This window comes from Anomaloglossus baeobatrachus, chromosome 3 (assembly GCF_048569485.1).
Source record: "Anomaloglossus baeobatrachus isolate aAnoBae1 chromosome 3, aAnoBae1.hap1, whole genome shotgun sequence".
NCBI classification, from domain to species: domain Eukaryota; kingdom Metazoa; phylum Chordata; class Amphibia; order Anura; family Aromobatidae; genus Anomaloglossus; species Anomaloglossus baeobatrachus.
The window spans coordinates 70,476,671-70,491,395 of NC_134355.1; the positions used below are offsets into that span (position 1 = coordinate 70,476,671).

Sequence of the window (14,725 nt, forward strand, 5' to 3'; positions counted from 1 at the left end):
GCAGAGCTAGGCCCCCAGAGAGGATGATGGTGGGGTTAGCGGCCATTGGCGCCGGAGCGCGGGGTGACAGGAATGACACCAGGACTGCGGACAAAGTTTTTTTGTTGTTTTTTTTTTTTTAACTCAGTCAAGTCATCACCCTTGGAGTGACTGGTTCCGCCGTGATGGGCCAAGCCGATCCCGGATGACTGAGGCCACCACCGGTGTTGTGAAGCTGTGAGACCTTCTTTCCTTGCGCTCTGTATTGTGGATCCCCGTGGCGTGAAGCTACTTGGGGACCCCAGTGTCATTGGGTTTTGTTCCAGTCCCGTCCACAGGCAGCGCAGATCAGATGTGAAGCCAACCAGGGTCTTGACTCCTGACTCTATATGCTACTGTGCCCCGGGACCTTTGTGGTGGGCAATGGGACATGAAATCCCCCTTCCCTGCAGATTCTGATGGCGCAACGTGAAGTGTACGCCACCCTAGGGGTCTGCACCCTGACTGCGCCAGTCCCGAAGGGGCTGTTAGGCTCACCCCTCGGCTATCATGTTGCTCCTCTGGCTCTCCAGCTTACCCAGTAAACGCCTGCTTCTTCCAGTCTGTCCGGTCCTAAGGAAGCTCTGAAGCACTCTCCATAGCGGCCGTGTTTCTGCGAGTCCTTGGATGTTGTGGTGCTCTTTTCCTTCTCCCTCCAAGGAAGCTCTAAAGCAGTCTCCTTGGCTGGTCTTTCTGAGAATGCTCCAAAGCACTCTCCTAAGTGACCGTCTTGCTCCAGTTCCCAGACTATTGTGAGGTAAAAGTCTGCGTGTTCTCTAACTTTCCTCATGCTGCCCCCACCTTCCTGATGGCTCACTAGTGCTGGGGAAGTCCCGTTACTATGGTGACAACCTTTAGCCCAGTTCCAGTGGGAAAGCACCTGAGCTGTGTGTTGTGTAAGTGAACACCAGTGGTTAACCTTTTCCTTACCTGGGATGAGTACTGCACCTTAAGTCAGATGCAATACCCTGTGGTGACTGAAGCCTCAGCCCAAGAAGTAGAGAGGCAGCTGTATATTATAAAGTTTGCCATTTAAGCGCTTACATTTTTCTTCTGATGACAAGAATAATATCTATTTTCACGTTTTTTGACGTTACCACATTCATATCCATAAGATATATAGATAGATATACCGTATATGAGAGAGGTATCTCTCTCTAATATAATTTTTTTTATTTTTTTTTAACCCCTTAACGACCTTGGACGTACTGAGTACGTCATGGTGACATGGTGCTAAACGACCCATGACGTACTCAGTACGTCTTGGCGAAATCGCGGTCCCGGAGGCCCGGGGAGTGAAATTTATTTACTTAAACGGTGGATTCGGGAAGGAGGGGACCTCTGCCTGACCTCAGGAGGGGTGGTGCCTCCTCCCCGAACCTACAGAGGCTGTGATTGGCTGACGAACGCCGCTCAGCCAATTACAGCCACTGTAATGTTCCAGCCATTGAAAATGGCTGGAACATTGAAATCCAGCCCTGATCAGTGCTGCTGTAGCACTGGCCATTGGCTGGAGCTGGGTGATCGATGCTTCACCCGCCCCCACCTCTGATTGGAGAGACCGGTCTTGTGACCGCTCTCTCCAATCAATGTGGATCTGCGGCCTGTGACCGTCCCTGGAAGCCGAGGAGAGCGGTAAGTTGCTGTCCCCGCCGCCCGCCCCTGTCCCCGCTGCCCGCGTCCCCGCCGCCCGCCCCGCCGCTGTCTCCGATCGCCCCGCCGCTGCTCCCGATCCACCGCTGTCCCCGCCGCTGTCTCCGATCGCCCCGGCGCCATGCTCCCGCTCCACCGCTGTCCCCGCCGCTGTCTCCGATCCCCCCCGACATGCTCCCGCTCCACCGCCGCTGTCTCCGATCCCCCCGCCATGCTCCCCCTCCACCGCCGCTGTCTCCGATCGCCATGCTCCCGCTCCACCGCTATTCCCGCCGCTGTCTCCGATCGCCGCGCCATGCTCCCGCTCCACCGCTGTTCCCGCCGCTGTCTCCGCCGCTGTCTCCAATCGCCCCGGCGCCATGCTCCCGCTCCGCCGCTGTCGCCGATCGCCCCGGCGCCATGCTCCCGCTCCGCCGCTGTCTCCGATCGCCCCGGCACCATGCTCCCGCTCCGCCGCTGTCGCCGATCGCCCCGGCGCCATGCTCCCGATCCACCGCTGTCCCCGCCGCTGTCTCCGATCGCCCCGGCGCCATGCTCCCGCTCCACCGCTGTCCCCGCCGCTGTCTCCGATCCCCCCGCCATGCTCCCGCTCCACCGCCGCTGTCTCCGATCGCCGCGCCACGCTCCCGCTCCACCGCCGCTGTCTCCGATCGCCGCGCCATGCTCCCGCTCCACCGCTATTCCCGCCGCTGTCGCCGATCGCCCCGGCGCCATGCTCCCGCTCCGCCGCTGTCGCCGATCGCCCCGGCGCCATGCTCCCGCTCCGCCGCTGTCTCCGATCGCCCCGGCGCCATGCTCCCGCTCCACCGCTGTCCCCGCCGCTGTCTCCGATCGCCCCGGCGCCATGCTCCCGCTCCGCCGCTGTCTCCGTCGCTGTCTCCGATCGCCCCGCCGCTGCTCCCGCTCCACCGCTGTCCCCGCCGCCATGCTCGCCACTGTCCCCGCCGCCGTCGCACTCACCTTTTTCAGCCGCTGCTGCCCCCGAATCGGCCCCCACTGTTCCCGATCGGCGGCCGCCGCCGCCTCCTTCATCGGCTGCCCCTTCTCCATCGCCACACCTCCTATCCCTCCATGTGCTGCAAGCCACCCTCCCCCCACGTGGGGGGAGGGTGGCTTGCAGCACATGTGGGGGGAGGGTGGCTGGCTTGCAGCACATGTGCTGCAAGCCACCCTCCCCCCACATGTTCTGCAAGCCAGCCACCCTCCCCCCACATGTGCTGCAAGCCACCCTCCCCCCACGTGGGGGGAGGGTGGCTTGCAGAACATGTGGGGTTAGGGTGGCTTGCAGCACATGTGGGGGGAGGGTGGGTGGCTTGCAGCACATGTGGGGGGAGGGTGGCTGAAGCCAGCCACCCTCCCCCCACATGTGCTGCAAGCCAGCCACCCTCCCCCCTACATGTGCTGCAAGCCAGCCACCCTCCCCCTACATGTGCTGCATGCCACCCTCCCCCCGGGGGCCCCCCCTCCTCCATGTGCCATCTCTCTCTCCCATCAGACTCTGCCCCCCTCCCCGATCTGCTGCCTGCTCTCTCCCATTTTCCATCTACTGCCCCCTCTCACCCTCCTCGATCTGTTGCCTCCTTCATCTGCTGCCTCTTCTGTCTGCTGTGATCCTGCTGCCTAGATCCATCCTGTAAGGTAGGTATCCCCATCTCACCTCCCCCGCATCTTCTGCCGCTCCTCCATCCGCTGCGCCATTTCCCATCATCCATCCGCTGCGCCCTTTCCCATCCTCTGCCGCTCCTCCACCCGCTGCGCCCTTTCCCATCTGCCGCCCCGCCCTCTCGCATCGCATTATCCAGCGCAGTTGCTCGCTTCCAGACTGCAGTGAATGATGCGATGCGAGACTCGTGCATTGCTCTCACGTTTGGCACTGGTCTTGGCAGGCGCTCATTTTTTTTTTTTTTTTTCTACTGATGTCTGTATTTTTTATTTCGCCAAACTAATTTTTTTTGTATGGGGGGGGGGGGTCTAGTTTCCAAAATGGGATCACATGTGGGGGAGCTCCATTGTTTAGGCACCTCAGGGGGTCTCCAAATGAAACATGGCGTCTGCTAATAATTCCAATCAATTTTACTGTGAAATGGCGCTCCTTCTCTTCTGAGCCCCGCCGTACGCCCAAACAATTGATTTCCACCACATATGAGGTATCGTCGTACTCAGGAGAAATTGCACACTACATTTTATGGTGCATTTTTTCCTGATACCCTTGTGGAAAAAAAAGCTACCTGTTTGAAAAAACAATTTTGTGGTAAAAAAAATAAAATATTTTCACGGCTCAACATTACAAACGTTTGTGAAGCCTCCAGGGGTTCAAAGTGCTCCCTAAACAGCTAGATAAATTCCATGAGGGGTCTAGTTTCCAAAATGGGGTCAATTGTGGGGGAGCTCCATTGTTTAGGCACTTCAGGGGGTCTCCAAACGCAGCATAGCGTCCGCTAATAATTCCAACCAATTTTGCTGTGAAATGGCGCTCCTTGCCTTCCGAGTCCTGCCGTGCGCCCAAACATTTGATTTCCACCACATATGGGGTATCTGCGTACTCAGGAGAAAATGCACAATACATTTTATGGTGCATTTTTTCCTGATACCCTTGTGATAAAAAAAGCTACCTGGTTGAAGCAACAGTTTTGTGGTAAAAAAAATTTTTTTTCTTTTCACGGCTCAACGTTATAAACTTCTGTGAAGCCCCCAGGGGTTCAAAGTGCACATCAAACATCTAGAAAAAATATTTGAGGGCTCTAGTTTCCAAAATGGGGTCACTTATGGGGGACCTCCATTGTTTAGGCACCTCGGGGAGTCTTCAAACCCGACATGGCGTTCGCTAATGAGTGCAGCTAATTTTGCACTCAAAAATTCAAATGGCGCTCCTTGCCTTCCGAGTCCTGCTGTGTGCCCAAACATTTGATTTCCACCACATATGGGGTATCTGCGTACTCAGGAGAAAATGCACGATACATTTTATGATGCATTTTTCCTGATACCCTTGTGAAAATACTAATTTTTATGGCTAAAGTAACATTTTTGTGTTAAAAAAGTAAAATTTTCATTTTTTCGTCTACATTGCTTTGGTTGCTGTGAAGCTCCTAAAGGGTTAATAAACTTCTTGGATGTGGTTTTGAGCAGAGTGAGGGGTGCAGATTTTAGAATTGGGTCACTTTTGGGTATTTTCTGTCGCCTAGGTTTCTCAAATCACTCCAAATGTGATGTGGTACCTAAAAAATTTTTTTTTGTAAATTTTGTTGGAAAAATGAGAAATTGGTGATGAACTTTGAACCCTTCTAACTTCCTAACGGAATTTTTTTTTTTTTCAAAAATTGCGCTGGTGTAAAGTAGACATGTGGGAAATGTTATTTAGTAACTTTTTTGTGTGACATATCTCTCAGATTTATGGGCATAAAATTTCAAATTTTGAAAATTGCAAAATTTTCAAAATTTTCGCCAAATTTCCGAAATTTTCACAAATAAACGCAAAACATATCGGCCTAAATTTACCACTGACATGAAGTACAATATGTCACGAAAAAACAATCTCAGAATCGCCAGGATCCGTTGAAGTGTTCCAGAGTTATAACCTGTCAAAGTGACACTGGTCAAAATTGCAAAAAATGGCCGGGTCTTTAAGGTGAAAACAGGCTGGGGGCTGAAGGGGTTAACAAGATGTGGTTTTTTTGTTTTTTTTTTTTGTTTTTGTTTTTTTTAATGTGCTTCTCTTCGATATCATACACACATTTTAGCCTTACATTTAATATAAACTTTTTTTTTTTTTTTTTTTAAAGGGAGTATAAAAAGCAATTACACAATTTTTATTTATACTATTTACCAATTACCACGAATAACATAAAATACAAACATAAGAATGAGCCGCAATATCAGTTGATACATGTTTAAAAGGAGCACATTCACACTGTGGCCATTTCACCGTCAAATCCAAGAGAAAAACACAAAATTGGCACATGCCCTATAATAATAGAAATAATTTAATTGCAGTAAAAAAAAAATTCTTTATTTATTTTATTCACTTTTTATATAGCGTCATTAATTCTACAGCGCTTTACAAACATAATCACTTTCACCATTGGGGCTCACAATCTAACGTCCCTATCAATAAGTCTTTGTGGGAGGAAACTGGTGAACCCGGAGGAAGCCCATGCAAACACGGGGAGAAGAGACAAACTCCGGGCAGATGTTGTCCTTGGTGGGATTTGAGCCCAGGACTTCAACGCTGCAAACAGTGCTAACCACTGAGCTACCATGCTCCCCCAATATTCCCTGACAATGCCAAGTAACACACTATGGAGATTCATAAATCATTTATAAGGTGTTGATTTCACAAGATTTATCAAAATGATCAACAAAGGTTTATAAATGTGGCGCAAGTCAACAGACTGATTAAAGGCCGCTTTACACACTGCGATATCGGTACCGATATCGCCAGCGTGCGTACCCGCCCCCATCGGTTGTGCGACATGGGCAAATCTCTGCCCGTGTCGCACAACATCGCCCGGACCCATCACACGGACTTACCTTCCCTGCGATGTCGCTGTGACCGGCGAACCGCCTCCTTTCTAAGGGGGCGGTTCGTTCAGCGTCAAAGCAGCGTCACTGAACCGCTGCCCAATAGAAGCGGAGTGAGCGGGACGTAACATCCCGCCCACCTCCTTCCTTCCGCATAGCGGCCGGGAGGCAGGTAAGGGGAGCTTCCTCGTTCCTGCGGTGTCACACGGAGCGATGTGTGCTGCCGCAGGAACGAGGAACAACTTAGTTACTGCTGCAGTAACGATATTTGAGAATGGACCCTCATGTCACCGATGAGCGATCTTGCACGTTTTTGCCACGATGCAAAATCGCTCATAGGTGTCACACGCAACGGCATCGCTAAAGCGACTGGATGTGCATCACCAATTCCGTGACCCCAACGAGATCACTTGAGCGATGTCGTAGCGTATAGAGCCCGCTTAAGTCTCCAGATGCCGCGATTGCAAATTTGGAAGGTTGTGGGAGGGAAGGTGCTCCCTATATCACCTCCATCAGCATCTTCATAATGAAATCATAGGGAGCTGATGGTAGTTATGGCACCCAGAGGTCAAACAATGACATCCTGGTGTGCCAGTTATGGTGGTCTGTTAGACACCGCCATAGGCAGGGTCTAACGGGCATTGTGCTGTGTAATGTAAAGGTCTCATATATTGCAAAGCAAGTCTATTGCAATACATAAAAAATAAACTATTAAAGTACACATGTGGTATCACTGTGTAGTTTGGGACACAATCTATAAAACTATCACACTATTTAACCCATGCAGTGAACGCTAAAAAAAAAGTGGCAAAAAACTATTCTTTTTCATTATAACTCCAAATAAAAGTATAATAATACTATCAAAAAGACGAACGTAAATAAAAGGGTATCGCTGAAAAAGTTGTATTGTTGGCTCTATAATAATCAGCCGGTAACAGAGCGGTGTCTATTCCCAGCATGTAGGAGTCTAGCGCCGTCCCCACTAGTGACATCATTGGTCCCCTGTATGCCGGGTATAGACACCGCTCTGATACCGGCTGATTATTACTCATCTGAGCCGATAACTGAGCAGGAACACTTCAGAGCTACCGTAGACCATCCTCTGAAACGAGTGTCAATGATGACGCTTTGTTTGAAGGAGGGGGCAGTGGCTGTGATGACTGCATCCTCTGCCCCTCCCTTACACAAAGTGACATTATTCTATTATAACTTCTATATCCAGTAAACTAAGTGATACATTGCTTGACTCGGGGTCTCTGTCCCTACAGCATGCTCCTGTCAGATCACATAGCAAAAATGTACTTGTAGATTCCCTTTAGCCTGCAGGTGCAGAGTTAATCTGCATGTTAATAGAGTTATGGAGGTGTTTGGCTGCAGTACTGAAAGTATGACACCCGGGGAGAAAATGAACGTAATTTCTCAAGGGAACTGCCGGCTTTCACTTGTGCAGGTGTGACCGCAACATGTAACGTCACCACGAGCGGCAGCTGTAACCCTTACTGCCAGCTCTGTACTGATATACTGCAGAGGCGGCTGTCAGTCAGTGCTGGGGCATGGTTAGAGCTGCCACTAACAGTGTAGTGTGGTGACTGAAAGCCAGCAGCTCCCAGGAGAAATAAAGGTTATTTTCTCCCAGGCACCATACTTTCAGTGCTGCAGCTGGGCCCCTTATAACCCTATATGTGCGATATTGGTCAGACTGATTACAAGTGAGTAGATACCTGTAATGCCAAAATTAAAGAACACACCTTAGTTTAACAGGTCCCTATAGTCAAATTATTTTCAGTAGTTTTCCAAGGGTATCGTCATTTTTATCCATTATATTTCATTAGCTTTTTGGGGGGGGGGGGGTTTCTGTTGACCCAAAATTAAGAAGAAATATCTGAGTTTCATTGATATTCATTAATGTTTATATTGAGAATTATGTTTGGCGTTATTTCAGTGACCATCGTGGGCTTATTTTTCCCCTTTTAACGTGAGTGATACCAGTTTTCTCCATGTGTGTATTTGCCGGGACTGTCACAATTTTTCAGTCACAATCCCAGCAAATAGTCACGTCTGAAAAACCCGCATATTTTGCTTCCACGCAGAGTAATAGATATGTACGTTACAATCATCATCATCAGCCCCTTACTGCTCCTTACACACCGGCATCAGGCATTATCTATGGGGGTCAAGGTGGAAAAAGTCCCAAGAATCAGATATCTATCAACTCCCCTATATGTAGCTCGTGGGAAACCCCATTAAATACCTATACCCCAACATTTACTGATTGGACAGTCTCTGTTAAAACCTTTTGTATAATCATACAGAAAATATACTTTGCGTGCTTTGTCATTTTCGTCTTTATGCTGCTTTTATAGTATTTTATAGTGAGATCAGTTACACCTTTTCTGTTGTATTGCAGGCACATAGCTGGCAGCCCGGCATAAAGAACCCTTACCGGGGGGTTGTGGTATGGCCCGTTCCTGAAAATGTTGAAATCACTGTGACCCTCTTTAAGGTAAGGTTTCTGTAAGTGTGTAAGTTCACATGCCGCGTTTGCAGGCATTAAAGGGAACCTGTCACCACTTTTTTGGCGTATAATCTGCGGCCACCACCACCGGGCTCTTTTATATACAGCATTCGCTCAGGCCGGGGTTATAACATAAAAAACACTTTATAATACTCACCTAATGGTCGCGCGGTTGGCCATATGGGCGTATCCGGTGCCGACACCTCCTCTTTTGGCCATCCTCGTCATCCTTCAGAAGCCTGTGTGCATGCTGCATCTACGTCATACACACTCGACGATCCTGTGCAGGCAGACTACAATATTTTTATCTACCCTGGTCAGGATCTGAATGCCGGCGAGTGTGGATGACGTAGGACGCGTCATGCACCGCGGCTAGAGAAGGAGGAGGACTAAGATGGCCAAAAGAGGCGGCACCGGAGAACGGAGACGCCCATATGGCCAATTGCGCGACCGTTAGGTAAGTATTATAAAGTGTTTTTTTTATGTTGTCACAGCGGCCTGGGCTCTTATATACAGCATGTTAGAATGCTGTATATAAGAGCCCGGTGGTGGTGGCCACAGCTTATAGGCCGAAAAACTGTTGACAGGTTCCCTTTAAATCTGCGGCATATTATTGCTGCAGCAGAGTGTATCAGATTTTAAAGTCTCAACGACATACTATGAAAAATTTTAGCTAAGAAAAAGGAATTCACCCCCAAAACTGTCTTTCAAAGACCAGTCCAACAATAACTTTACATGGCCAGACCGTTCCTCTGTCACTCAAAAATCAGTGTTTGAATTGATATGCAAATGATGCTGAAGCCTCCATCACTCCAGCTCTATTCTTCACTCTGCGCCGTCTCCTCCTGCCTGACTGACGGCTCTTTTGCCTGAAATCACACAGCATAGATGCTGTCAATGAAGCAATGAGGAGACGGACTGGATGGAGAATAGAGTTGGTCTGACAGAGGCATCGACCATTTGCATATTAATTCAGACGCTGGTTTCTTAGTGGCGGAGGAATGGATTGGCCATGTAAAGGTTATTGCTGGACTTGTCTCTGAAAGAGCTACATGTGCATATACATAGTTTCGGGAATGAAGTCCTGCTGACAAATTCCCTTTAAGTCCACGCCATGTCAGTTCTATCTGGTGATTTTTACCTGTAGAGTTCACTCTTTGCAATGCTGAAGATCCATGACAGATTGTTTTCTGCGTTCTATGTGATCATATCCAAAATGGAACTGCAAAGAGTTTATTTAAACAAATTTTAATTACCGTATTTTTCGGACTATAAGACGCACCAGACTAGAAGATGCACCCTGGTTTTAGAGGAGGAAAATAGGAAAATAAAACTTTAAGCAAAAAAATGTGGTCATGACACACTGTTATGGGGCGAGGATCTGCTGCTGACACTGTTATGGGGGTAATGTCCCCAAATTCTCTACTAAGGTACCCCATCCTGGTACTGATCCTCCTGCCTTGTATATGATCCTGCTATAAACCCCCATCCTGCTCATATACCAGCATCCTGCTCATATTCCCTCATCCTGTTCATATACCCCCCATCCTGTTCATATACTCCCATCCTGTTCATATACCCCCATCCTGTTCATATACCCCCATCCTGTTCATATACCCCCATCCTGTTCATATACCCCCATCCTGTTCATATACTCCCATCCTGTTCATATACTCCCATCCTGTTCATATACTCCCATCCTGTTCATATACTCCCATCCTGTTCATATACTCCCATCCTGTTCATATACCCCCATCCTGTTCATATACCCCCATCCTGTTCATATACCCCCATCCTGTTCATATACCCCCATCCTGTTCATATACCCCCATCCTGTTCATATACCCCCATCCTGTTCATATACCCCCATCCTGTTCATATACCCCCATCCTGTTCATATACCCCCATCCTGTTCATATACCCCCATCCTGTTCATATACCCCCATCCTGTTCATATACCCCCATCCTGTTCATATACCCCCATCCTGTTCATATACCCCCATCCTGTTCATATACCCCCATCCTGTTCATATACCCCCATCCTGTTCATATACCCCCATCCTGTTCATATACCCTCATCTTGTTCATATACCCTCATCCTGTTCATATACCCCCATCCTGTTCATATACCCCCATCCATCCTGCTATATGCCCCCATCGTGCTCATATACCATCCTGGTATATGGCCTGTATCCTATAGCACAGAGAAAAAAAATAAACGTTTATACTCACCTTTTCCTCACTCCCTCCAGCACTGATCATATCTTCCTCTCTGCGCCGCTGACCTGTGTGTGGAGCCGTTCCCCTGCAGCACCGCGATGTCTTCCTGTCTGTGCCGATCAGCTGACCGGCACAGATCAGCTGACCGGCACAGACAGGAAGACATCGCGTGCTGCAGGGTGACGGCTCCACACACGGGGACGGGTGAGTGTACTGATTCACTGCACCCCGCGCTGATGATGACGCGCGGGGAGCAGTGAATACAGCCGCACATGATCACTCCAGGCTGTAATTGCCAGGGGTGATCATGCGGACCGGCTCTTTACTATGCGCGCGTCCCCGCTCATCATCCCGCCCACCTGTCAGCCCCGGCTTCAGCGCCGAGAGATGGGCGGGAGGATGGGCGTGCATATGTAATGAGCGGGCCCACGTGGTCACGGCAGGCTGCTGCTGCCTGCTCGTGCCCCCGATGACCCGCTCCACCGCAGCACCCTCGTTCCCGGCCGCAGCCCTATAGTCAGACCATAAGACGCACCCCCAACTTTCCCCCAACATTTGGGGGAAAAAAAGTGCGTCTTATGGTCCGAAAAATACGGTATTTACAGGTTGTTTCAACTTCTCAAATGAGTAAAACTGCAAAGTATTTGTAAAATCAAGAAACTTTACAATTTTACCTCGGTATAAAATTCTTTATTAACATAGGAGCATGTTGGTCACAGAAAGTTGCATAAAATTTCATCTTGGTACCTGTGATCCATCTTATTACCAAGATATTCACATTTTTCCTTAATATATAAATGAGCTGTTTGGGTCTATGGGCTGGACATAGATTCTCTGAGAATCTGCCTCCAAAGCTTAGATTAAAGATGTTACCAGTGTGAGACATGTAATGACTGATAGTCTACTCTCCTGATCTACATGTCACATACTGGTAACAACCCCTTTCATTTTACCTCTTGCCCCTTGATGAACCCATATGTCATGGTGTGGAAGAGGCTCCCAACCTTTGATGACTGGGTACGTTATGGTGATCCTACCACATGCAGGCGCTGTGCCAGTACGATTGCCAGCAGGAGCTTGGCCTAAATGATAGCCAAGCGCCAGCTGTCACAGCCAGGCGTGGTGCCCACACTGCCCATGGCTGTTTAACCCCCGGAATGCCACAATCCCGTCCATATTGACCCCTCTATATTACCATGCTGACACTTGGTGTGATGTTGTCTCCTAGGACCCCCATGCAGAAGAGTTTGAAGACAAAGAATGGACATTCGTAATAGAAAATGTAAGTAAAATATGTTTTCCTTAATGTATGGAAAAGAAATAGTACACAGTAGTGGGTTACATTTGACGGGCCCTACATCACCACAAGGTGACCAGTGCCCTGCGGCTGCCCCTTTCTTGTTTTGATTAGTGGGGATGCTTGTGATTAGCATTATACGCTTATGTGGTCTCTCTATAGTTGCTTTTTTTTTTTTTTTTTTATAATTTTTTCATATTATATTTCTCAAAGGATCATGGGTGAGTTTTTGTGTGTAGTGTAATATTGGCTTAACATAAAAATGTTCCGATTTATAATAAGTCTGAAAAATATATATATTTATACGATGTTGGCCAGCAGGTAGAAAATTATTACAATTTGAGAGTCCTCAATGGTTAATGAATAAAAGATAACAAATAGCCTGATAATAGACCTGAGAAGTCTCGAAACCTTGCTATCTTACCATTTTTTTTATTTGGATAACTCACCATAGAACATAATCAAAATAAACTTATAAGAATAAAGTCACCAGAAATAAAGCCACCAGCCAAAAAAATGGTAAAAAAAATGGCAAATGCACACGGCCCCCCCATGATGAAGGTTGGAATTTCACAGGTGCAGAATACCAATAATACAACCACCCACAGCTTAATATATCAGGAGGTGGCGGTTGCTGGCATTAAAACCTGGTGGCTTTATTTCTGGTGAATTTTTTTTTTCTTTTAGAAGTTCATTTTTTCATTTGGCCAATAAAAGGTATCCACTACTGAGGACCCTTAAATTCTAAGGGCCTGTGCCCATGATCAGGGTTCACTGTGCTGCGGTCTCTCGCTTGTGTTCTCCCTATAGAGGACGCTTGCAACTCCGCAGCAAACGATTGACATGCTGCGGTCTGGAAAGCCGCACCACAGGTCAGTATTTGCTGCGGAAAAAAACAAGCAGAAATCCATCCACTGTGCCTGTACTGTACAACGCAGCGTTGTGGACTCAGCAAAAACACGCTACATCCAAAACGCTGATCGTGGGCACGCACCTTTTTATATTTTTCTAAAAGTCATTCTGCAATTAACGCACTAAAATACATCACATGGTATAACAGCACCATCTAGTGGATACAAGTGGTAAGTGCTCATCGTTTTTTGCTTTGGAAAAATTCCATACAGGCTTCGGACATGAAGAACTTCCATTCCATAGGGAGAGCACATTTTCTCTTGGCGGATATTATTGATGAGACGCTGACGGCAGCGCATTAGGGTGCAGCATGAATGGCTCCTTGTCAGTAAAAGTCCTACAATGCAGAATGTCTGCTCAGGTCTCCTGTGCTGACAGGTTATGTTCTGGGATTGAAATAATGACAAAACTACCTTTTAGTTCAAATAGTGATTTATTATTTTTATTGGTAAATCCCAGTGCCTTTTTATTTTTTTTATACTCTTAAAATTCGTTTAGAGCCCCCAATATGCTTTATTGCATTAAAGTTGAGAAAGCCTTACATTTTTTTATGGAATATATATCGGTTAGTATTTCAGTGGGATCATTGTGGTGCATTATGGGGCTTCAGGGTATGGATTTTTACCTACAGTCATATGAAAAAGTTTGCGCACCCCTATTAATGTTAACCTTTTTTTCTTTATAACAATTTGGGTTTTTGCAACAGCTATTTCAGTTTCATATATGTAATAACTGATGGACTGAGTTTCTGGATTGAAATGAGGTTTATTGTACTAACACAAAATGTGCAATCCGCATTTAAACAAAATTTGACCGGTGCAAAAGTATGGGCACCCTTATCAATTTCTTGATTTGAACACTACTAACTACTTTTTACTGACTTACTAAAGCACTAAATTGGTTTTGTAACCTCATTGAGTTTTGAACTTCATAGGCAGGTGTATCCAATCATGAGAAAAGGTATTTAAGGTGGCCACTTGCAAGTTGTTCTCCTATTTGAATCTCCTATGAAGTGTGGCATCATGGGCTCCTCAAAACAACTCTCAAATGATCTGAAAACTAAGATTATTCAACATGGCTGTTCAGGGGAAGGTACAAGAAGTTGTCTCAGAGATGTAACCTGTCAGTTTCCACTGTGAGGAACATAGTAAGGAAATGGAAGAACACCGGTACAGTTCTTGTTAAGCCCAGAAGTGGCAGGCCAAGAAAAATATCAGAAAGGCAGAGAAGAAGAATGGTGAGAACAGTCAAGGAAAATCCACAGACCACCTCCAAAGACCTGCAGCATCATCTTGCTGCAGATGGTGTCTATGTGCATCTGTCAACAATACAGCACACGTTGCACAAGGAGAAGCTGTATGGGAGAGTGATGCGAAAGAAGCAGTTTCTGCAAGCACGCCACAAACAGTCGCCTGAGGTATGCAAAAGCACATTTGGACAAGCCAGTTACATTTTGGAAGAAGGTCCTGTGGACTGATGAAACAAAGATTGAGTTGTTTGGTCATACAAAAAGGCGTTATGCATGGAGGCAAAAAAACACGGCATTCCAAGAAAAGCACTTGCTACCCACAATAAAATTTGGTGGAGGTTCC

The 14,725-nt window shown here is 47.4% G+C and overlaps 1 protein-coding gene across 7 annotated transcripts in view; it reads left to right on the plus strand.

The window, feature by feature from the left end:
• EHBP1 (EH domain binding protein 1) overlaps positions 1 to 14,725 on the plus strand; it is a 536,928-nt gene that overhangs the window by 83,978 nt on the left and 438,225 nt on the right. For all 7 annotated transcript variants that reach the window (XM_075339243.1, XM_075339247.1, XM_075339245.1 and 4 more), the window contains exons 4-5: positions 8,597 to 8,692; positions 12,153 to 12,206. In XM_075339243.1, coding sequence (XP_075195358.1) covers positions 8,597 to 8,692; positions 12,153 to 12,206 — 150 coding nt within the window. The remainder of the gene's footprint in view (positions 1 to 8,596; positions 8,693 to 12,152; positions 12,207 to 14,725) is intronic.